General features: G+C 39.6%; 1 protein-coding gene across 2 annotated transcripts in view; it reads left to right on the forward strand.

Annotated features, from left to right (window-relative positions):
• hpse2 (heparanase 2) overlaps positions 1 to 25693 on the forward strand; it is a 59848-nt gene that overhangs the window by 18069 nt on the left and 16086 nt on the right. For both annotated transcript variants that reach the window (XM_035954943.2, XM_023284935.3), the window contains exons 4-6: positions 16844 to 17017; positions 20263 to 20434; positions 24517 to 24564. In XM_035954943.2, the coding sequence (XP_035810836.2) occupies positions 16844 to 17017; positions 20263 to 20434; positions 24517 to 24564 (394 nt within the window). The remainder of the gene's footprint in view (positions 1 to 16843; positions 17018 to 20262; positions 20435 to 24516; positions 24565 to 25693) is intronic.

Below are 25693 nucleotides of genomic sequence, written 5' to 3' on the forward strand. Positions count from 1 at the left end.
AATGGTAATTGCTATAAACACAGTAGTGGCGATTTTTGTGTACAGGGCACTATAGTCCAAATGTCCAGGGTGAGTGGGGTCTCTGATGATGTTTTCTGCAGTCCGTACTATGGGCTGTAGTCTGTTTCTGTCCTGCTGTGTGGTTGATCCAGAGGTGCACAGGACAGATCGGATGACTGCAGTGTAGAACTGGATCAACAGCTCATGTGGCAGGCCATGTCTCCTCAGCTGTTGTAGGAAATACATCCTCTGCTGAGCCTTTTTCAGGAGGTCCTGAGAGATTGTAGTCCCCAGGAGCTGGAAGGACTCCACAGCTATGATGTGATGTGTTTAGCCACCCGTCCATCCATTTTCAATCATGATCATGTCTTTGATACTTTAATAAACTTCTGGCACTCTTCGCTTTAACCAAAGCACAAGCAGTAACTGCTCCACCACAAACAAAAACAACGTGGTGTGAACTTCATTTCATCCTGTGCACATTTTGGAGTTGCTAAGAAGAGCTGTGTTTTCTCATTTTTATGTATATTTTCATTCAGTTTCACAGCTACCTAGTGACTATAAGAAGAATGGTTGCAATACTACACCGCACCAGAACGTAAATTAATTAGAGTGACTTACTTGTTAAATCAATGGAAAATAAATGCAGCTGCATGTGTTCTGTTTATGTGTCACTGTAGCTACATGTAGCTTTCATCAGGCGTTCCTGAGCTGGCTGCTGCACAGTTTGCATTTACACCTGCCTCAATTCTTGGTCATTGGTCTCGTTGTTCTGATCATGCTTGCAGGCATTTACACCTGTAGTAATAATAATACGAAAATCAACCATGCTCTCTGTTTACCGTGTCTTACCGGTGATAAGACGTTGCTGTGACGTGCTGGTGTCGGTGTCCGAGCTAGTGCTGGAGAGGAGACAGGGCAGCCGGGGGCTCCGCGACGGAGGTGGAGTAGGCTTCGCATGTGGAAAGGGATTCTTGAACAGAAATAAACACTCAGTCTAAGTACAAGAAAAACACGGCATGCTGACTGAAGTATTAGCTTCTGAGAGCTAAACGTTAGAAACAGCAGCACGAAATACAAGCAGAGCACGGAGTTAGCGCCGATGGCTAACTAGCTAGCGCCGATGGCTAACTAGCTATCTTATTGTCTGCTATAGGAGACAACGACGTTACTTTCTAAAAATACTTGTTTGCTTAAAAGAAGCTTGCCACCAATGGAATAAATGATGTATAAGTTTCTTGAAGTCACAAAACACTCACCGTCCTCGAACGTCTCCAACAATGCAGCGGCTGTGTCTCCCTCCTGTTGCTCGCCGGTGCGGTGACATTAAATAGCTTCCATTAAACCTCTTCCAACACCTCCTGGTTGACCCACGCCGGCCGTTGTGGTCCTGGGTGGACCGATAGTCACTTTTGAGCTTTTTCAGCTTCTCCCTACACTGCTTCTGTCCTCTTTATATACAGTCTACTGTATATGTGAGCGGCCATCCGCTCAGAGACCTCCTGATAAACTTTCTCCGTCCAGCTCTCTCTGTATTCTTTGGTCCGCCACCAAAGACAAAGTCTCGACCTCTTCATTCACCCACGGTACAGGTCTGGCTGTCACATTAAAATTATGAAGAACAGAGAGTTTCGTGAAGAGCAATGCACACCGTCGCTGTTTACAGTCATTTTTTAATGCAGGATTTTGTTTTCGTGCTGAAGTTGCTCTGTGTCGTCACTCCCTGTCCAATCAGTGGCCTGCACTATGTAAACGCCACATTATCGGCTCATCTCAGCTCGCTGGGAACCTCAGCCGAGAAGGTGCTGAAAATTAGTCCGTATGGAAACGCTCGCAAACAAAGATGAGACGAGCCGTACCGTGCCGAGTAGATGCTTGTGGAATCGCGGCTAAACAAAGACGAGCGGAGCCGTGCCGCGCCGAGTAGGTCCTAAAGGAAAAGCGCTCGACACTCCGAGCATCGCTGCAATTTGACAGGCTGGTAATCCACAAAGAACGTGATGTTCCAGAACTTCCCTCGGTATGCCAAACGCCCTGGTCCCTGTGTGTGCTCCTGTTGCACCCTGGTACCAGAAAACCGGCGGAGTACTTCCTCTAAATTTGCAGTCACTCTACGGTCAACATCTTGGTCGGAAAGTGCGGAAATAACTTCAACAACGTCAATAAATTCCTCTGCTTTACACGCTACATGCTCGCGGTAAGCAGGTCCTGCTTCCACATACTCTGCAAGGTCTAAAATATCTCTCACCAACTCTCTAGAAAGTTCACAGCGACTCTCCCTCTACACAGCCTCCATGTTTAGAAAGACTTCTACTTCCGGTTTCAAGGCAGACAAAAGCAGTGGATTAGACTAGATTCACGTTAGTCCCGCCCACGGACTTTGACGGGCGAGGTTGACAGATAAAATTAATTCATGATCCACTGCAACACAAGGACCATGAAATAATTAATTAAATCGTGAAATAATGAAATATGTTTTTTACTTAAAATAATTGTTATTTTAATAAATTAATGACATATTTAATAACACATTTATGTATTTAATTCCAATTTTAATTAATTAATGACATATTTAATTCCAATTTTAACTAATTAATGACATATTTAATTATTTAATGATATATTTATTTAATAACACATTTAAGTATTTAATTCCAATTTTAATTAATTAATGACATATTTAATTCCAATTTTAATTAATTAATGAAATATTTAATTCCAATTTTAATTAATTAATGACATATTTAATTAATTATTTAATGATGTATTTATTTATTTAATTTTGGCACTTTTAGTCCTCCATACTCGTGGGGTAGAAGCTGGAAGTTTAATTACCTTAAAGCCTTATTAGCATGAGCTGTTTTGCCTGCTCACCCCCCAAATCAAACCCTCTAATTAACGCATTTGAGAATATAAAAGCAGGCAAGCTGCCCGATATCCTGTTTTGTAGAAAACGGCCACCCTACAGGTGCCCAGCTACCTTCCAAAACAATGATTCACTGCAGACTTGGTCAAACAAACAGCCAAATAACAAACAACTCTGGTGTCCAAACAACATAATCCAGAGTTCCAGGAAACAGCTGAAATGCAAAGTCTGCAAAGGAAACCGACTTTAGAGCAGCGTTTTTTTTTAGATTTTTTATTTTTTTGCATTTCTGTTGTGAAAGGTACTGATTACTGAATAGCTTTAGATAGTAATGGACTACAGTGTGGCTTTTTGTTTACACTTTTTTTTAGGAGAAAAGCTCTTTCAAATTGTGCTGAAAGAAGCATTATGGGCTGTGTGTTTTGGTCAGATTGAACTTTGAATCTTTAAGTCTTTTAGTCAGAACCCACATCTCTGTCAGAGTCTGGGTTTTTGTTTGTTTGTAAATCTTTTTTTTTTTTTAAAGTTGGAGGGACACATATGGAAGCCAGTTTAGTCTTGGCTGTTAGGACGGTAACCTACTTTTACAGAGACCAACAACAGATAGTGTTTTGGCTACAACCTAAGATCAGTCACCTCTAAAAAGTTTATTGGCTCATTAGAGGTGTAATGGAAGCTTAATGTTAGATGTGTGACCAAATTGTTTTCTTTCTCATTTGCCAAAGTTTCTCTTTGTTTCAGTTTTTGTTAATTGGCTTAAGTACCCAGTAATTGAAGCCTTGGGTTTTTATTTGGGGATTTTATTAGATGCCAGCTGATGGATGGCTGCAAGATGACAGGGAAAATATGTTAGCTATTTTATGGTCTTTCATCACCTAAAGAGTCCAACACATTTAAGACACATATTTACTCAGTGTTTTAACCGTAATATGCAACTGTTAATGTGCTGTAAAGGAATAAAGATAGAAGTGTAAAAAAGCAAGGAAAAGGATGGAAAAAATAACTTGGACCAGACTCATGACTGGGTGTCATGCATTGAAGCATTTTACTTCTCAGTTGCCCTCAAGGCCTTTTTATTTTGAAGCCGTTTGATTTGAAGGAACTCTAGTCTGTGGGTCAAAGCGTTGTGTTATTGAAGGAATTTTATGAGTTCATAAGTGTGTAATGAAATTTGCTTTGGTTAGGAGTGCAGCACGGAAAGGAATAGTGGAATTGAATTTTCGGTGGTATTTTTCTCAGAGTAGCATCCCCTCAGGGAGCGTCGAGGACTGCTTGCAGTGGCCCAAGCAAGAAGAAGCCAAATGAAATCTTTTTCAGAGGTATTGAACTTTTCGCTGTGAATGGCAGGAGCCGACACCTCTAACCAGCAGCAGATGTCTTCGCTGGCTTGGGCTTGGCCCGGTCCTTTCCCTGGCAGAGTGGGAAAGTCGGGGTTTGATTGAGCCAGCATGGCCCACTAGCAGCACTAACAGCCAGGCTTTGCATTACTCCATCTCCCCTTGTCGAAGTCCACTGCCTTCAAGATCCTTTGCTGCACGTCCAGAGAACCAGTGAAAACTCCCGCACATTCACACTGCCATCAGCATGTCAACGCTGAAGTAATGCTGCAGGTGATTTTGACATACTGTTGGACAACTGAACTCCACTGCTTTTTTCTTGGTTTTTAAATTGCCATTAATCATCCTTATTATATACACATAATGCATTTCACAAGTTAGAATTTGGAAACTACGATTTAGATCATGAAGCAAACTGCTGAACAAGAGCATCTCCGCGATGGAATAAAAAGTCAGTTGCTTTTATTTGTCCAGGATGAACATTAAAGCAAATATAGTTCTGTTTTATACATGGTCTTCATAAAGATTTGTATATGAAATGATAAAACTCAGAGTGTGGTCAGCGGATTTTGCATGTGTTGCTTGTGCTGTAAACAAATGGAATACAGCTGTCCTCAGCATTTGAAATTGAAGACAGCACAGGAGATTTTTCCTCCTCTGAAGTTCTCATCCTCCTAACATGAAGCATTTTTTTAAACCCAAACCTGAGCATCTCAACCGATTTCTCTACACTGGCTTAAAACACCCAGACCCTGGTGCCACTTGCAATATTGCTAAATGTCCGTGCTTTGCTTCTAGTCTGCAGATTTGGATGCAGTCACACAGTTCATGTTTCAGATAGTCCTAATTATTATGATCCATTTACTGCAAATTAAAACTGACTGTGTGTGTTATTATTCATGTATATCCAAGTGATGTTTTGCATTATATCCCTACAAACATCTTGGGGAGAAGTTGTAAAAATGTTGTGAGCTTACTTTTTTTTTTTTTTCTGTGCTTTACTTTGATTAATTTCCATTGGATGCTGTGTAAATACTGCCTAAATGGTGCAAATGAAATCACTCACACAAATAAATAGTAAAAGTGTTTATATTGATGTATGAGCTCACAGTAATGGCTTGACAGATCGGTGTATTCTTTGAGGTTTCCTGCTGTGGGTGTAAATGAAATGCTTTTTATTTGGAGGATGGAAAAATCTGCGTGTGATTGATTTCAAACATTTTATCGCACAATCTGTTTTTTTTTTGTTTTCTTTTTGCGTCAGTTGAAAGCACACCCGCAAGTGTTAAAGCACTAAAGCAGAATGTCATTTCTTCAAACCTCACATCAAACGTCTAAACACTCTAATTGACCAAAACATCATAATAAAACTAATCCAAATCTCACTCGCATGCGAGCCTCTGCCAACACATCTTCATTTGGGATGGAAAGCACAAATAGAGTGGAAAAATATGTAGTAAAAGGCTGAAATTCTTATTCTAATGCAGCTTTTAGGAGCTTAACAGACACGACTAGGAAACTGTGACTGATCAGAAGACGGTTTGGGACTTTGGGAGGTAACTGTTAAGGTGAATGGTTGGAAAAATTCTCCTTCTCCGTGAACATCTGGCAGGAATATCCATCATATTTAGTCTTAACGGGTTGCTGCAGAAACCCAAATGGGAACTTTCTTTTTTCACATGAGCTCCGTTGATGCAGCACCACATCATTTCACCGCAACAAGAATCAAGCATGTGCATCACGTACATTTACAGTTTAAAGCCATTTTAATGCCTTTTGTTGCTCTGATCTTTCTAAACTGAGCTAAGCTAGTGGTTTCGTGCTGGTAGTTAAAGTTTTACAAGGATTTATTACATGTAGTCACATCAGAAAAATGTGAATTTCAAATTTGTTACACATTAAACGGTTTAATATGAAACACGAAAATCTGGTTGGGTCCTGTAGAAAAAAAAAGTCGCTGGCTTAAAATTACTGGCAAATGTGTGTCCATTTTTATAATTTATAAAATACTATTCCATGTTTTATTCAATTATATTTAATTAGGATAATTATCAGTGATTATTTCTGAATTGCAAAATAAAAACTGGATTATATAGTCAGTGTGCGCCATAGGATTCTTACATAGCAGAATTCTTAGAAACATTTTGTAATTTTTCCCATCATCTGGTATCATAAATGTATAATTACCTATAAAACTGTTGAAATGGGAGGTTGTCATTCTGTAACTGTTTAATCTGGCTCTGCATGTTCAGCTGAAGACAGAGTATCTAGTTTAACTGAAGCATAAGTAATGTGTGTGGATATAGTTTGCAAGTGCAGGATGATTGCTGTGATTAAGGTGATTATTCTAGCAGTGAAAGGGAGTCTGGGATACTGTGTGTTTGCATTGGGATCTGGTCTTCATAACCCTCATTCATCACATGGCCTGGGATCAAAGATGGCCTTCTTGAAGTGGGACTGCAGCAGATATCCTGTATACCCCAACAAATGTTTTGTTTGCCCTTGGTTTGCCAGCCATGTGACTGTTGAACATGATGAATTTCAAGGTGTTACAAGAGGCATTTGTTAAGGAGTTGAGTAATCAGCGATCTGCGCTGTGTTTGCAGGTGTTTTGTGCGACGGCCTGCAGAAATTGCTCTAAATCCTTTGATGGTTCAGGGCAACGCAGCCTTGGGCTAGTCTCCCTCTGATTTCACCCTATCGGTGTACAGGAGTCTTGTTCCTCTGCAATTACAGAGCATTCAGTGCTCAATTACAGCATCAGCAGAGGTGTGTGACGGGATGGTTAACTAGATAAGAGCTGGGAGCTTTACAACCTCCATCCTCAGAGGTGACACTGTTACTAATCTCTGGTAGTAAAAATGTCAGGTATGGCGCTCCTGCCCCTTTCTTTAACTGCTCTGCCTTCAGAAAAAGCAACTTTAATGTCTGACATGGTTATCAGAGGTGTTGAAAAAAGACACTACAAATGCAAAACTGCTAAAAGAAATTATGTTCAAACCCAATCTACTGGACAGTTTTTACTTTATATTGTTTATATTGTTAAAAATAGGCTTTACTATTAACAGCCTACTAAAATTCAACTGCATGGTATATATTCTCCAGTACACAGGACAACAGGAGCCAAAGAGGCTTTTAAAAATAAAAAAAATATTCATTTTGCTTGCTGACTTGTAGATGCATGTATGCGTCATAATGTAAGTGTTTCACTAACTGGCTGACAGAGACACTAACAGCAGGGGGTGACATGATTCAACAAGAGCCACAGTCTTTAAACAAGAATTCACATCAGCCTCATAGATAATGACTTTTACAGTCTTCAGGCTGGTGTTGCATCTCGACCTGCTAAAGAAGCTAATGTCATTTTGCAGACGAGAGGGTTTAGTTCTTATTTGTCAACATATCTGCACACAATATACTGTCTGTCCAAACAGTTACAGAAGAGACAATAAGATATAGTTTGCATTTCAGGTCTTGGATGACAGTAACTGTACTAATCTTTGAATAGCAGTAAGATTATTTTAGTGGTCTAAAGAAGTCAAAAGAATTGTTTTTTTTAGGTGTTGATGTAATACTTGTACAGTACAAAATAAGTCTTTGTTTTTCCTTAATATACACATTTAATGTTTACTTGACAATCATATTCTACAGTTTCATTTAGCAGACATTTTTTTCCAAAGTGACATACATCTGAGAGTAGATACAACACAAGCAAAGATCTAGTCAGGAGAAAACAATCCAGATAAGTGCCATAAAACAAGTTCAAGTGTGTTATGACCATGGTGCCTACAGGCAGTGTGGGAGGTAGTAGGATTTTTTACATTTTTTGTATTTTTGCAGCCTGTCAAGTGCAAAAGTGTTCAGTGAAGAGCTTGATCTTTAGTCTTTTCTTAGAGACTGAAAGGGAATCTGCAGGTTGAACAGAGTTTGGTAACTTGTTCCACCAGCGGTTAACCACAGAGAAGAGTCTAGCTATCATCACTGGGCCCTGTAGTGGTGGTTGTATCAGGAACCTTTTGTTGGCCTCCGTATGGATGGTTATGTATGACTCATCTACTCAGAGGCTTCGCTTCTAAAAGAGCACAAGACATTTTATTACCTGCCTTTAGAGCTTTTAGTAATAAGATGATGTAAGGACAGTGTCAAAATCACTTCATCATTGTTGACAAAGGGTGGACTTTTGTGGTTTCACTTTGACTGTGAGGGCTGGGAGTTTGAAGGGTGAAAAAAGTGTCATACCTGTGCTGAGCCACAGCACAAAATGTATTAGTTTCACAACAGCTGTAGGATTGTGAGCTTATGTCTTCAATAGCAGTGTACACTGATCAGTCACAACATTTACACCTAGTTAATATCGTGTAGGTCTCTCTCCGACCTGCCTGGGAATAGACACATGACCTCTGAGGCTGTCCTGAGGTGTCTGGCACTAGGCCATTGGCAGCTGAACCTCTGGGTCCTGTGGGTTTTCAGGTGGGGCCTCCATGAATTGGGCTTGTTCTGGAGCATTGCAGGGTTGCTTCATCACATTGGTATCTGTGGAGGTTGGAGGGGAGGTGAACACTTTGGGATCTTTGTCGTGTTCTTTGAGCCATTCCTGAGTAGTTTTTGCAGTGTGGTTGGACACATTGTCCAGGGAGTCCTGTTGGATGGTGTGCATGGTCTGGAACAATGTTGAGGGTGAGGGTTGTGACATCTAAATGAATGACAGAACTGAAGGTTTTCCAAGAGAATAACGTATTGCATCGAGAAGAAGCGTTTGCTCAGGTGTACAAATCATGATCTTTTCATAAATCTAGCTATGCAGCTTTGATGCCTGAACTTAACCAAGTATATTTGTAGCATAAATGGCTGGAAACTTCTACTGAAAATGAAAGTAAACAGTGAGTGAAAATGCAAACCCTAGACTTCTAGATGAAAGTCTTATGGTTTATGGCTCCTCCACACCTCCAGCATGAGTCTTTAGTGAAAAGAAGAAACCAAAGAAACAAAACAAAGGCATTCGGCAAAATTTTATGGCCTCTATTGAGATGCTAATATGTATTTTGCAATGTGAACCGGTGTAACTGCTGGAATTTTGGTTGAGACTGCAGTGACCACAGAGTGAAAGAAGCTCCAGATTGTAGTGACCATCGGAAACATCTTTACCTGACAGAAGTGAACCTTCAGTGTGATTCACAAGTCACCAAACAGCCTGTCATTTTGTAGTAAAGAGATCATTCATAAGCAGTTTTGGCTCATGGTTACAGCTACTAATTCCCGCTCCTTTGGTTGGGTTTGGTTGTGGTTTATAGGTTGCTCCATAGTGCAAACAAAGAGAAGAGACATGATGGTATTCCTCATGTCAGTAAAAGAATCCTTCCACACACCTTGTTCTTTTACAAGCCAAACATAATGAGGTCATTAGTGTCTAAAAAAACTTACTTTTCCCATTAGGGAGTGATAGACAGTGACCATTGCCAAACAGATGTGAAAACCACTCACACCCCATGCACTTTTCCCTCACACCCTTTTCCCCCAGCAAATGGTTTGAGTTACATGGCCCGAAGCCAATAAAAGACAGTTGATGTTATTTTGTCTACTTCTCTGTGTTTGATATGTTGTCTGCTGCAGCCCATTGCCTAAACTGGAGAGCACACACACACACACACACACACACACACACACACACACACCAGCACAGAGTGGATGTACTTTACATCGAGAAGAGCGTATGTTAACATGCCACTCATCTTACTCACCAGCCCCGTCGGCTTGCTCTGCATCTCCGAACACAGGGTACAAAGAAGGGGGCCACACGCAGGTCTAGTCACAGCAAATTCACAGATTGAGGTAATCTCTCTCTCACATTCTGGTTTCCACGCGCTCGTAGACACACACATTTCGGTCCCCCTCCACTAACGGAATTGAAAACAGGTGCCCACCGCATATCTCGCATTCTTCCAAAATACAGAAGTGGTTTGACCTGAATGGTTGTGCTGGAGTTAAGCCACCCTGTATGAAAGAGGAGTCCATGTGGAGATGTGTGTGTGTGTAAACACGGAGGCGTTGGGTTCTGCGCAACATGCTGGCGGACCAGCACAGACTCACAGCAGTATATTGGAACCACATTTCTCCCTCTGCGCAACCCTAACATGCAGTGTCAAGTTAACATCAGGATAAGCTGCAGATACAACATGCGAACATAGCAAAACACCGCATTTAATCACTTTCTGTACGGCGGCCGTAACAGTACACCGGTCTGGCTTTGACCGATACGGCTGAACGATCAAACTGCATCGATAGCTGTTCCTCAACTTTTGACTATCTGTTGAAATGATTGCGAATCGGAAATGACAGTCTCGAGGTGACCTTGATTCAGTCACAGTATCTCGCTCTGCGGCCTCAGAGGATCTGGTTAATGGAGGAACTGGTCCAATGAGAAACAGAAGGCAGGGAGTTGCAAGAAGAACCGCTGGAGCTGGTGGAGAAAAGAAAAATTGAAGCCATAATGGATTCGCTGAGGATAAATGCATCGCGTTTGGGGTTTTTTCAGAATATTTTGTCAGTTTACTTTGAATTTTCTTTTTTTTAATGCCTGACCTTGCTGGTCGTCTGTAGCCGCACATGATGTGTGTTAAGTATAAATGTTAGATTACTTTTGGTCCATCTGGTAAAACCTTAAATACTGTCATCAGCAATTGTCTGCAGCATGTAAAGAACAGTTGATGGATGAACAGTCTCAAAGCAGCCATTCCACTGTGCTTTCCTCATCACTCAGTGTGTTTCACTGCACACTTAAGGCCAGTGTAAGAAGGTTGCAAACATCTCATACACGAGGATACTATAATCAACATGATGTAATGTCATACACATTTCTTTTTGCCCCATAATCTTTGTTTTTTTTTTTTGTTTGTTTGTTTTTAGTCAGAGTCAAGTGTCCTAAGTTTGTATTTTGATGTGTGTTTTGAGATCGTGGTCGTGAGCAGTGTGGACGCTTAGATTGCATTTTAAGAGCTCTGCAACTTGAGTGCAACATGTGCAACTTTTGACATGGAAAAACACATTGTATCCATAAACAGGAAAAAAGACTCACAATTAATTTCTCTAAACAGCCTTCTCCCTTGTCTACACAAGTCTCTTGGGGATTCGGTTTTGATTTAGCTTTTAAAGCAAGCCAGAATTCAGCTCAAGTCTTTTTGTGTGCATGTGCATGTACGTGTGTTTATCAGGATGTTTGTGTGTGGTTGTATTCTGCAGACTGATTGTGACAGGACCAAACATTCAAATTGACATTTGCCATGGTTTTAAGCTGTATTTGGAACACAACTCATGATATTTCATTATTGACTGAAACCAGAGATCGAAAACATTTATTTTTTTCTGTGCTTGCCATCTTCTCTCCAAAGAGGGAGAATGCAGGTCTGTGCAATGTTTTGCTGTTCTTTGTGTAATTTGTGCCATCAAAATGAATCAAAAAGAAAATAGATTTGAAACTTTCACCGTCAATATTTTTACAATTGCTTTATAGATGGATAATTGATCTCTCTGTTTGTCTCTGTATGTAGCAAGCCTGATTATTTTGTTGACTACAATACTTTGGGAGCATTTCAAGAGTTTGTTGTTCTGATTAAACAGACTAATGGCCTTCAAATGCCTTTTTGAATGTGCGTGTGGGTGTGTTTGTGTAATGATGCAAATCCTCATATGAATGGATGAAGACATGAAAGTAAAGACAACATTATCAGCACGATGTTATAGGTAATGTATTGTCTATAGCATTTTATTACTGCTTAAATGTATAGCTGCTAAATTATTGCATGATCAGATGTCTTATATTGAATAACAAGGTTGTATGCCCCCCGTTCGCACTAAAGGTACATTCCAACCACAAGCACAGTATAGGAATGGAACATTTCTGTGTTTTGTGATGTTATTTATTTATTCATTTTGCACAAAACCTACTTTTGAAGCATCTAAACAATTGAAAATCAAACTGAAACATAATTATGCAGTTCTCTTTTGAACCACCAGAGCTGGTTTAAGGTGACAAAGCCTCCTCGTAAATGGAGACCAGTCTATCAACTGACAAGCAAAAGTACTGTATGACTGTACCTTTATAAAATCCTTTTATTTGAAATACTTTCATTTCTGTTGTAATTACCAACTCTTGATTAGAAAATCCTTACATATTAGTTTGAGCATTCAGTTATTCATTTGGCACATTGTTTTTGCACTTTGGTCCAAAGCAATGTACAAATCAGGTACACATTTCACAGTAAATCAAGGAAGAAACCACTTAGAGCTTACTTTATTACAAGGTAAAACAAAAGGGGGAAAAAAAAGGAAAAAAGATGCTTCAAATTTCTACATTGAGAAATTAAATGTGAATGTTTGACATGTTAGTATACTGAAGCAGCTGATAGTCAACTGCCAGGTTAAATCACTAGTCTACCTGCCTTTCTTATATTACCGAAAATATTCATAACATTACATTATTCATTTGTACAATATGTCTTCCTCTTCTCTGACCTGCTTTTCATAACTTTAAGATATAAGTAAATCCATCTTGAATGCAGGAAAACTCTTCAAGCCTCCCCAAAGGAGCTCTGTTTCATAATACCAAACACCACTCTGAATTCCCTTATTTAGTAAGGATAAATAACATTATGAAAGTGACTCTTGCAGCTTCAAAGTGAAACAAATCACACTTTAATGCTGCCTTAGCAGAGGCTGTCATGTAAAAATACACCTGTTTTATCGGCCGAGTGTAACTCACCGAAGCTGCGAAAACAGAGGAAAGTGGGATTTCACTGGAAACTTCAAATGAGTGTCTGGTTCATGTGGGTGGTATGTAAACCAGCAAACACTGTTTGTGTGAGCGCGCACAGGCCCGGTGTACGTAGACGTATGTGTACCTCAGTGTTTGAGGGAATATGCAGAGCTGCAGAAATGAGGCATAGCGCTGACTGATGCTGCCGCCTTCTCTGCTTCACAGAACTGGCTTTTCTATCAGATAGACAGCTTGACAATATCCAGACCCCACTCTTTCCGCAACACACAAAGGCACGCCAACAGATGCACACACACACACACACACACACACACACACACACACACACACACACACACACACACAGCTTTCTGGGTTTGTTCTGCTTGTTTCTGGCTGGACTGTAAGATAAAAGAGAATCGTGCAGCTAAGTGGGTACAGTAAAGCCTGATCTCTTCAACAGGCCTTCATTGTGTTATGTGTACTTGAAAATATTGAGACCTATTTTAAACCATGTAAGAGCTGTTTTTGAAGCATTTATTATACCTTAAAAAACAGCCCACTGAAAAATGGTGCAACTCAAAGACATAGCTCATTGTCGCTAAGGTGAACACCATTTGTCAGAAAACTAAAGGCGGGCTGGATTAATTATTTCTATCTGTGTTTTTGAAACAGTAGATCATTTCTATTGGTCCCTTTTGGGAAAGTGAGTCTGCTCGGTCACTCAAAATTCTCAATATATCTCCATAATTCATTAAATTCTCCTCTTCAGTGTCACACACGTGTGATATTGAGCTTTAATAGCCAACACATGCACACACTCATTCATTCATATGTTTTAATGTCAGTTATTTCCTCTGATCAAGACTTATAGCTTCAAGGCTTTCTATTGTGTGTATAAGAACACTTTCCTATTTGCTGCTGCCCAGGGCTGCGGTATGTCGTCTTTGGGCTATTGCTAATGTGTGCAACATAAACTGTAGTAAGAGCTCACCAACAGACTAACTGAGGTCATTAAAGGGATAAACTCTTCCAAGGGAATTTATGTTGTGCTCTTATGTACAAGCTCTTCTTATAAGTAAATACACTGAGAACATGGTCAAATGTTAGCCTCTTTCTCTGTTATATTAACTATTTCTCTGATCAATACATTAAATCTGTGTCTAAGAAGTTTCAATACTGGTGAAAAGATGCCTATCACAGTCCAAAACCCCAAAATATTTCATGTACTATTATTTTGAGAAACTGGAACAGAATGTGGATTGTTTTATTTTCTTATTATTCCATTAAAATAGTCCCTATTTTTAGTGTCAGTTCCAGCTTTTACATATTAATCGTTCATTTAAATAGCACCTCAATCAAGCTTTTTACCTTGTTAAGATGCCCATATGGTGTTTTTTTTATATGCCAAATGACAAATCACGAGTGAAATAAGCATTGAACACCATGGCTGAGCATTGATGTTTAGTGTAGAGTAGTTTTACAGTGTAGAGTAGGAAGTGAGCTGGTGTGCGTTTGAGCTTCAGTGATTGGGGAGGGGTGAGTGCAGAGAAAGGTGGGGACATCAGAGTTACATCTAAGGCAAGAAATGATTACTTTCAGGTACACAAAACTTTTTGGCTATGATAAAATAATGACATTACCTATTTCACTCTATGATCCACTTTATACATTCAAGATGAATTTCCAGACTATGATATTGTGAATGGAAAATGTAATTAGTGCAAGTATTAAACTAAATTGCAAAACATTTATTTTTCTGCTTTTGATGTTTCCCTTCAAAACTGAAGTTAATTTGAAGGTGGTTTTGTAGAGTCAGTTGTAAAATTCCCCTGAAACCTAATTGGCATAAACACGAAGGCATTTATTTGACTGTGCGTGTTTCTCTTGGGCCTTCCAGCAGAGAAACTGCATTTTCTTTACTAGCTGGATGCATCTAATGATGCCTTTATTATGTTTGCAGACCAGTTAGCTGTGTCTCGCAACAAGGCTAGTAGCTTTCTGCTCAGATCTTAGGTGAGGAAAGGCCTGGAATCACTCATCCTGGCAGTCCACATCTGGCGTTACTTTCTCTGTTCATTCGCCCTCAACTCAGCGCTTGCAAACAGACACTGCTATGATTTAAGCACAGAGGGAAGGAGTTATGATAATAGCAATTATGATAATAGCATTATTGGTGGTTATTAATGAGTTGGAGAACAGAGAGTTTACTTCAGAGAAGTGCACTCATGAAAAATGCTGTGTGCAATACAGCTATTTTTATGCTTGTTTTCAGGTCTTGTCCTGCTAGAAAGCAGATTATTGCAATAAGCACTATTTGCTCTTTGGATTATGGAAAATGCCGCTCTATTGGAAATAAAGACTTACAGTAAACGCTGACTGAAAAAACGTGTTTGAGCTCAGGAATGGCTTAAAAAGCATTGTTTCAGTGTCTAGATGTGTTCATGAATTCATGTCAGACAGTTGCAGCTAATTTTAAACTGCACTGTTCAACACTTTGACAAGTGCTCAGAAGAATAACCTCACATGCACCCAAGTCTGTCTTCACTTCATTCAGTGTAACTATCATTTGTCAAACTCAGCTGGTGCCAGGCCCAGGTTTGAGGGCAAATTCTAGCAAGAACCAGACGAGGACAGTCTTCATCTGGTTCCCGTTGAACCTAGGAAGTGAGGGTCGGAGTTCAGGGTAATATTTACATTAATGGGATGACTCCAAACAGATTAAATTTCAAAACAACAGCCTGAGGCATTTATGAGCAGCTTGCAGTCGCACATTAAAATATAAACAAATACTTGTGGCACTCTCGCCATATGCCAACATCTGTGGTACGCCCTTGTCCTTTACTGCAAAGCCAGAATAATATGTTCTGATGGAGACAGCAGACAAAAATGTGGGTTAACAGTCAGCTGCAGAACAATCGTGTGCTTGATGCTTTGCACCACCGCAGGAGTCTGTGATGGGAAAATCAGTCCATCTGGATTCTCACTGAATGTTGCTGGAGCGGAACATCGACTGTCATGTACAAATGGACACGTGTGCACAAAGATGGAGTTCAGCACCTGGTGAATGGCAGCTGCTTGCAGAATATTTCCCAAGTGTATTGCTGAACATTGTTATCCATCTCTATGTGATGATCACATATATAGCTGCAGTGATGAGAAAATACACAGATTTATGGTCAGCTGACATTCTAAACAGTCAATTCAACCAGAAATGAAGTTGCACAAGTTCTCCCTGTGCATGCATGGGTTTTCTCCAGGTTCATCTAAAAACAAAACTGTCACATAAAGTGTAAAAAAGAAAAATGAAAGCAGAGTTTTAAAAAAGCAACAACCTGGAATTCAAATGGACAAAATATATCCAAATGTCCAAAAATGTCACTTCTACTGGGGGGGGGACTGACTCAATAATGATTATATGGTCTTGTCAAGAAGCACAATATTGTTTGTTTTTTGCAGAATTTGGTTATACTAAATGCATGCATGCGTGATATCACCGAAATATAACAATTTTAAGCTTCATTTTAAGCTTCATTTTAAGCTTAGATTTTTTTTGCAGATTTAGCAGTTCAAAGGGTTAAAGTTGATAAAATATGAAATATCTCAATGTATGCATGATTCAGATTTGACATTGTACTCAGTGAAAGTAATTGCTGGAGTTTCCTATTTTCTCTTTAATGAGATGATGCGGAAACAGAGCTGGTTGCAATGTACATAGCTGTGGTGCAGAAAGAACCACAGCTATGGTTTTAGAGTAATACCCGAGCGCATAGAATGAAGGGCCATGAGAATCAGTAGATCCATAAGTGCCATGTGTTTTCCATCATGTTCATATGATTGCGGAGGCATAAAAAGAATCAAAGTTACAACTGCTTTGTGGGTTTCTCCCAGCCAGGTCTTTAGACAAACTGTACAACTTTGCCGACTGTGCTGGTCTGCACCTGATCCTGGGGCTCAACGCGCTGCACAGAAACCCGGACAACTCGTGGAACACCTCCTCCACCCTGAGCCTCCTCAAGTACGGCGCCGGCAAGAAGTACAACATCTCCTGGGAGCTGGGCAACGGTCAGTACTGCAACATACTGCCTACTAAACACAGTGACCTGTTTAAATCTCCAATAAAAACTAAGTTCTTGAGTGGGCTTTTCCTCAGCTACTATATTTAGAGTGAGTGTTGCTGACACTGACACACAGTTCTGAAGTACCTCCACTTTACTTGATGGGATTTTCTTACTTAACTGTGCTGCAAGTGGAAATACATTAGACTTTATTTAACAGGTTCCTCTGTAATCTGTGAACTCTGCAAGATTTTGACTTTACAGAGTAAAAATTTGCAGTTTGTACAGTAAATGAGGATGTTTTCAAAAATAGTGATTACATTTAACCGTTTGGCCTGAAGCAGTTTCTGTGGATTTTTAGTTTTCTTCACTGTAGGCTCATTTTTCCATCTATGGAAACAGCACAGCCATGACTAGAAGTAGAAAGAACTCAAACTTGTCTCATGCGCTGTATAACCAGGTTATAATGCCATAAAGGAAAAGTATTATGATTTTTTTTTCATAGTGCCCACATGTGTTACCAATACTGGGAAACAATGGGGAGTGGTGTTTATCTCATGACTTACATCTTCATTTTGTCTCCATACTTGTCTCTGTATCTGCTCTGTGTAAACACAGCCTGCAGTTCAGCCTAAATTAGTAGCTACAGCTGAGCAACTGACGGATTCCCAGTTGTGTTGAGGAGTACACATTTTTTTTATTAATTTTTTATAGAATCTGGATAGTGAAAATTGTTTATTTTTGGTGATTTTTTTACTCAGACACAATAAAGTGATTTTGATGAAATGTTATGAATTTGAGCTTAATTTTGGGGAAGTTTTCCAACAAAATGGCCATGTCTCAGATGAGTAGTGCAAGGACAAGTTGAAAATCCAATGAATCTGTTTTGCTTTAACAGTTTCTGACTCTGACAAACTGCAATTTTGGCATTTTTTAAAAAGATGGCATACCTTTTAAACATGCCCACAGGCTTTGGCATTCAGACGACTAACTTCATGATAACACTAATAAACATTTAAACCCTCTTTGCATGAAACCCTCATCAGTACACGTGGCAAGCCCTACTTCATCCATACACTTGGGGTCCAGCTGGACCCCAAGTGTATTTCATCTATTTCACATTTCTGTACCTGTCCATATCCTCTCAATGTATATTTTTCTAAAACATGGGTTGTCTATAGATACAAATATGAAAGAAACAATGAAATTACTATTGATGATTACAAACGTGTATTGCTTACAGTAGTTAGTGTAAGAACTCCTGAATTAAAATGAAACACAATGCAGCTGAAGTAGTCATCACAAGAGCAACATAACACAAACATACATAAATAAAGGATGCATGGTCTGGCTGGGGTCTGGCTGGGCTCCCCATGGACCCCAAATGATTCTTCTATATGTACACCACAAACCTGGTTGGAATCAGATAAGCTTTGCTTTATGCGATGGCAACTATGTGGGTGACAACTACCTAAAGGGACTGAAAAATCCAACTTGTAAATAAAAAAATATGACGACTTATATACCCCTGGGGTCTGCATAGACCAGGTGTACTGATGAGGGTTAAAATGGTGAGGTAAACTTGCACAAAGAGCGATCCGAAGCATATTAGAGAACTTGTCACAGGTCTGTATTTCAGGACGTCTGAACGTCTTCCGTCTCTTCGTGTCATCCCAGATGAACTTCATGATGATGGGATCAGAACTCTGTGGATTCTATCTGGTGGAGGACTCCGTGTTCTTGTTCTTGCTGAAAATAGTTCTTTGTGACTCTGGCTGTGTGTTTGGGGCCATTGTGATGCTGCAGAATGAATGTGGGTCAGATGCCTCCGCATGGCGCAGCTTGAATCATAAGAAAGTTTCTAAACGTCTGCCTTTGAATGCAGCTTCATACTAAACCACCGTTAAAATGTTACTCTAAACCAAACCAAAATAAGTGAACATAAACACTTACCAAAACCTTACCTGAGCTCTAAAACACACAGAGACCAACTCCAAAGGAAATCAGGGGGCCCACGGCTTTTTTTTGTAGTATAAATTGCTGTATTGTATAAATTATCATAACACATCAATTTTCAGAATTAAAATCATCAGTAAACTATGGTTGTCTTACCTATTGGTGAAATTTCCCCCTCAAATATTCTGCTTTTCCTGCACTATTTTTAACCCAAATAACCAAAATATTAACTATGCCTGTACTAGTCTATGCACCTCAGATAGTAACAATAGATTAACAACCTTAAAATTAGAAACTAAAACATATAAATATCAGATCACTTCTGCTAAATGAAATTGTAGAATTGTAGATTACTCAATTCTCAGACGTAATTAAACTACAAAGCATATTAGAATTCCTGAAATTCAGTTATTGCTTTTTTATGTGTGCCATTACAAAAAATTCTGAAGGTGCCGATGCATATCTTTATACTTGTACATGTCACCTTTTCTACATAATTAATTAAGGTTATGCACTTTTAAGGAATTTGCAGTATTGCATTTTCTCCACTGAAATCATAAAGTATGTTTTTTTAATTTGTTGTAACTGTACTGTTCATAGCAAACTGTTAGTGCAAATTCAGCAGTTTAAGGGTTAACATGGGGGCTCATTCAGGGATAAAAGGAATGCAGTCCGCTTGCTGCCCATCACTTCACGTTCCCATTAATTTCATATGTGGCAAAACTCACAATAACAGCTTTTATCTTAGGATAAGCCTGAAGTTACCATGAAAATCCCACTGATTGGACCATGTGAACATTTTATGGAGGACTTTAACCGTGGCGAAAGTAATCATTTCAAGTCAATCCTCCAGGCAGTGCAGACACAAAGTGAAGAGACAGGGAGCTGAAAGGTGATTCTTTGAAATTCACTAATGCTATTCTCATAGCTCTCAGGGATAGAACACAGATACATACACGTGTGAAACATAGCAGAAAGTTTGATTTTGCAGCTCAAACCTGCACAACCTGAAACAGGCCAGTGAAAATTAGGTATTCTTCCTTTTGCGGAAACCAGCTCTTTGGTTTAATGAAACTGCAAGGCCACCCTGCGTGCTTGGACCATTCCCCTGACACCGAGTCCATCTGTCTGTACTACTGCGAATTGCCCAATTATCCCTTTTTCTACTGGCTGTCGGATGCTGTCTAAGAGAGCAAGATCAGAGTACAGCAACAACAATATTCTCTTCCTCCTCCCCGCTGTTGCTTAGAAAAGCTCTGTCGCTCTGCCTCATTGTGCTGCATCTCTTCTCTCCAGAGCCTAACGCCTACCGCAGCATGGTGGGTCGCGCGGTCAACAGCACCCAACTGGCTCAGGACTACACCAAACTGCGGACTCTGCTGCAGTCTGTGCGCTACTACCACCGAGCTCACCTCTTCGGCCCCAATGCAGGACGACCCCGGAAGAACGCCATCCTGCTGCTGGACGGGTGAGTCACCAGGAAGAACTGCGATTGGACAGGATTCCACTCCTTGTTAGGCTATCCTGCTCGGAAATAAAAAAGGGGGGAAGGTAGTGGAAAGTATGCGACAGCAGTTTGAGACTTTTACTGAGCTTTGCTGTGTTTAACGTGCACACGTACACACACGTTGCAGTAGTGTTCAGTGTTTATGGATTCCCACTCTGCAGGTTTCAGGGTCTCAGCTTCAGTTATACCATGTCAGCCTAAATAAAGTGTCATCTGATTGATAACGTGACGGCATGATGTCCCACCTGCTGGTTTCACCCAGAAGCTGCACCAGCTTCGGCTTGACTCTGGTAGCTTATCTAACAAGTCTGTCTGAACCGCAGCCTGTCCTCTGCTGAGATTCTAATCTCATGGCTTGTAGTTATGTCTTTACAGCAAGAAGCACAAGCAAAACAATCATATAGGTAGTTTCTTTTCTGTAAATTAATATGCTACTGTTGAACTACTGTTTTCCTGAGGTAAACATTGTTTTTTTTACAATAGCTTCCTATGTTCTGGATTACTACTAACCTACTGAGTTTACCAGTTGTTTGACAAGTTACATTATAGCTATACGGTATTGTGGAGGATCTTTCTTGTTCATTTTTTCAAAGCATTTAAATTCTCTGTCGTCAAAATTACATTCAGAAGCGATGTTTTTGTTTGTTATTGATAAAAGATCTCAGTTAGTTGCCTCGTCCAAGGCGTTTCAGCCAGCTATAATTATTGATAGATTGGATAGCTAGATAGATAGACGGATGGATAGATGGATGGATTGATGGATGAATAGATGGATGGATGGATACTTAATTAATCCCGACGGAAATTCAAGCAGCTTACATACGACAACAAAAAGACAAAACAGGCAAGTTAGTAACCAGATTAACATTAACATTAAAAGTTATACTCTAAAAAATACTTGCTCTACAATGCTATAAACAAAACACTTCTAATTTAAAATCTATAGAAATACTACATATATTAAAAGTCAATTTACAAAATGTACACATTTCAACACACAGTAGTAGTACAACAGATGATGGAGTGTCAGTTACTATTTGTGTTGAAACTTGGAACGTCAGGGCCTTTCTATCTGTTTTTTCCTGGACACCCCAGCTGGTGTTTGTCTTATTTTCCATAACATTTTCCGTAACATAAATTCATATTATTATTGTAGCTTTTGGTTTGATAACCATCCTAAATGAAACAGTTTATAGCACCATGGTAATCTTAACTTTTATAAGAAACTGGCTCACTGTGCAAGAACTTCAACAATTTCTTAAGATGATCAAGTTAAAGACACCAGATGAAAAGCCTTCCTTCTTCCTCCTCTTCAACCAGCTTTCCTCTGACAACGTGCATTTAGTTGACTGCCAACAACTTAGCTGACTCACGGACCACAGATGAGAAAATTCTGGGATAAACTTTATCATAAAATGTCACAAATGTTTAATTTGGACAGTCCAATATTCATAGGCAATCGAAAGTTAAATTCCCAATCTGCAAAATATCCTTTAACAGCACCTTGACCATGTTATCTCTAACCAAAACCCTCAGGTTAACTGTAGCATGAAATGTAGGTGTGTAGATTATCTTTGGATGTTACTGTACGTGTCACTTTTTTAAAACTTTTTCTTTTGTTCTCGACCAAATGGATGACAGCATCGCCTCCAAAAGTTAAGCCTTTGTGAGCTTCTCTATCTGTCGAAATGGAAACAAACTTGACTGAAATGGATGCATCAGTGGCCCCGTACAACAAACACTGGCTGGAAATCAAACATCAGATGTATATACACAGCTCTGTGAGTGTAGCAAGTAAAGTGCAACCTTATGGAGGGATGTTTGCTTTTTCCTTGAAGTTAAAATACGTTAATATTGTCGAGATGATGAAACCCAAATTTTGAATTTTATTTAAAGAAATGCTGACAGCTTTTAGCAATTATAAGCAGTATTTAAACACATTCATAAACAGATTTGTTTAAGAAGTCCTCCTCCTCTAGATACCTGTATGCAAAGGCTGGAGTATGAACACATGAAAAATATTTTGAGAAAATGCCTTTGTAGTGATGTAAACTATGTCTTTAGATGAGAAGATAGAATTATGGATGAATATTAGACATTAATAAAAAATTGCAAAATGTCCATATGTTTGTTAAAAATGACATGGTGCGTAGTTTATTAAATATTTTGTGTTTTTTAAAAACTTCATTCAGATATTTAGCGTGTAAATGAGAATTTGATAAACATGACATGCTAGTGTATCAGATTTTGGTCTTAGCTATCAGTGAAATGCACATTTCTTTATTATTTTTCTTAGCCTGCAGGTTAAAGGTTGTCCTGTGCATTAAGCATAAAAGAAAACATCTACTTTCCCATTCTGCTTGCCTGAAAGGAAGCTGCAATCAAAGCTTCACTCTTGTCTCAGGAGATTTAAAAGACTATTTTTTACACAGACAATAAGACTGTTAGGAGTGATGGAGGACGGATATATAATTCTGCATTTAGCTTGTTAGATAAACAGTTAGAAGCTTTCTTTGTAACCAAAATACTGCCCATAAAGGCAACTTAATGTGTCCTAAAATGAAATGCTGTGTTCTCATGTGTAGTTACGTGAACAGGAACAGTTTAATGTCTCAGTATATCTCAGCCGGAATCTATCTCCAGCTCCCCTCTGCAGCCACACACACTTTGACAAGTAGTTGGACGACAACAACAGAGAGAGAATCATTTGATACGGGTCTCCCTCCTCTGTGTACTTACTTCAGTGAAACCATTAGGAACAGCTTTTTATCTCACCGAGCGCTGACAGTTTAAATTCACTCGTAAATAAAAGGTGTGTGTTTGCGTGCGGCGGTGGGTTTACTGCATGTGGATCGCACTGATTAATGAGCAGAGTTCTCAGAGGATGGAGGAGATGAGGAGCAGGAGGATGGAGAGTGGAGAGCCGGAGTATCCGTGGGTCACGAGTGTCACATTTAAGGACGGGGCAATTCTTGCGTGTTTGACACTGTTACGAGGGGTTGGCTCTCGTGTTTGACAGCCCGACCACTCTGCCGCTCTCAGGAAATAAGATGAATTAGTTGCTGAGCTGCTCAACAGTCCAAATATCGGAGCTGCACAGACTAAACAAGCCCAAGCGGTGAAAGTTGTGTTTCTGTGACACGATGTTTAGAGACACACACTTAGGCATGTCTGACAAGCTGTTAGAGCCAAATAAGGAGCGATTTGGGTCAGGTAGAACCAAGAAACACACACAGATGCGAAAGCTCAGAAGGAGGAAGGCAGGCTGCAGGAGGAACTGAGAATGTTTGTGTTTGTGTACAGGACGAGTCCATTAAAAGGTACGCCGGGTTCATAGCGTTTTTTTTCATGTCCTCGCGGGATGTTTGGAGGTCGTATTTAACAAACTGAAAGCAAACACAAACAGCTCCAGCGCTGTTTACTGTTTCACAAAACTAGTAGGGGTCTTTTTTTCCCGCTCATGGTTATAATTTTACCATATCACCTAAGACACTAAGCGAAAATGAACTTTTGTTCAATTTCTGACAGATACGACAGTTTCAAAAGCAAGTATTTTTTATCATTATGTACAGCTATGACACCACAAATTGATGCCAGCCACATCCAGAGTACATAAAAAGTCTGGATAGTATGTAGATTTCTTTTCTTCTAGAAAGGTTCTGAATCTGAGGAAGGAACTCTAAGCTGTGCAACTGTAAACCTTTCATTTGTAGATAAACATGTGACACATGGCCATGTTTTAGTCCCATATGCCTGTATGTCCTTCATTTTGCCTGGATAGATTATTGTCAGACATTTGGCTTTTGCCCTATCTAATAATTTGCTTTTCAAATTAATTTTTCTTTCAAATGTATTTATTTTTTGGTAAATTACACCCTATATTAGACCCTCCTTGCCTTCCTCTCTGAAAGATTCTTGCAATATTCCCATATATTGACAGTTAAGTTGATGGGTAACATGTTAATCATAATGGAAGGTTTTTGTGTTTTTTGGGGGATTGGAATCCAATTTATTAAATATATCTATGTCTTCCTGACTTTCAGGTTCATGAAGAACGCTGGCTCTGTTGTAGATGCAGTTACGTGGCAACAGTAGGTATTTTACCCTTTTTTTCTATTTTATTATTTTCTCTGTCTTCAGAAACGGCAGACTATTGACGTTGCTGAGCATAAATCTAACAACACCATCCACAGTGTGTTTTTGCACCATTGCCTCCACAGTGAGTACACGCAGTAGCCTCTAACAGCCATCATTAGCACTGTTACTGAGAGAGACTGATGCATAATGGGAAGAGCCGTGTTTATCCTGCAAATGGAACAACAGGAAAAGAAGCCTGCGAGAGTGTGTGTGTGTGTGTTAAATTAGTAACACCTGCCATTTGTCTGTTGCACATGCTGCAGGAATGCATACAAATATAGCAGTGGTTTGATCTTTTCCCCATGTTTTTATCTGTGACTCTCTACTCACATGTGTAAAATGTGTATATATATATATATATATATATATATATATATATATATTAAAAAAAAAGTCACGCCCGTCGTAAGCTCAGACAAATCCCCAGCGACTGAGCGAGCAGGTCATTAAGGTGAAGGTCAGGTCTAATTAGGAGAAATTAGAAGAAACGGAAGGTGGAAGGGCTGTCAGTAAGGCTTAGAAAAACACCACCCACACTGTTAAAATCAAACCATATGCTCTGGCTCATTCCCTCTGTCAATTAGCCCGTTTTACACTAGAGGTCCAGATTCCAGTCTTAACCAAGGCTGCGTGACAGAAACTCTGACCTCTACAAAAAAAGCCAACCTAATAAAAGTGGGGAACACTCATTAACACGTCTACGGTATAAGTTTTACTCCGCTGCAGCTGTCTCAAGTTGTTTTTGAGTCAGGCGTAAAGGCTGAGAAATACGCACCCACTGCTTTAGAGAAGGTATGGATTTGTTAGTCCATCCAGGTGATCATTTGGCTCTTGTGGTGATGAAACATGGAGAAATATTTTCAGAACTCCAGATCATGAAACATATGATATGTGGTTATTATGTTATGGTAAATTTCCACAGTGTTGTTGTTCCCCATTTGCAGCATCTTGTCTCAGTTACTGCTTATACATTTTTTGGGTTCACCAGCAAAACATGATCGTGCTGTTTAGTCGTTCTCTTTTGATGTTTCTGTCTCTTTCCATAAGTGCCCATCTTTCTGCAGTGTTAAATTTCTGTTCACT

The sequence above is a fragment of the Amphiprion ocellaris genome, chromosome 16 (assembly GCF_022539595.1).
Source record: "Amphiprion ocellaris isolate individual 3 ecotype Okinawa chromosome 16, ASM2253959v1, whole genome shotgun sequence".
NCBI lineage: Eukaryota > Metazoa > Chordata > Actinopteri > Pomacentridae > Amphiprion > Amphiprion ocellaris.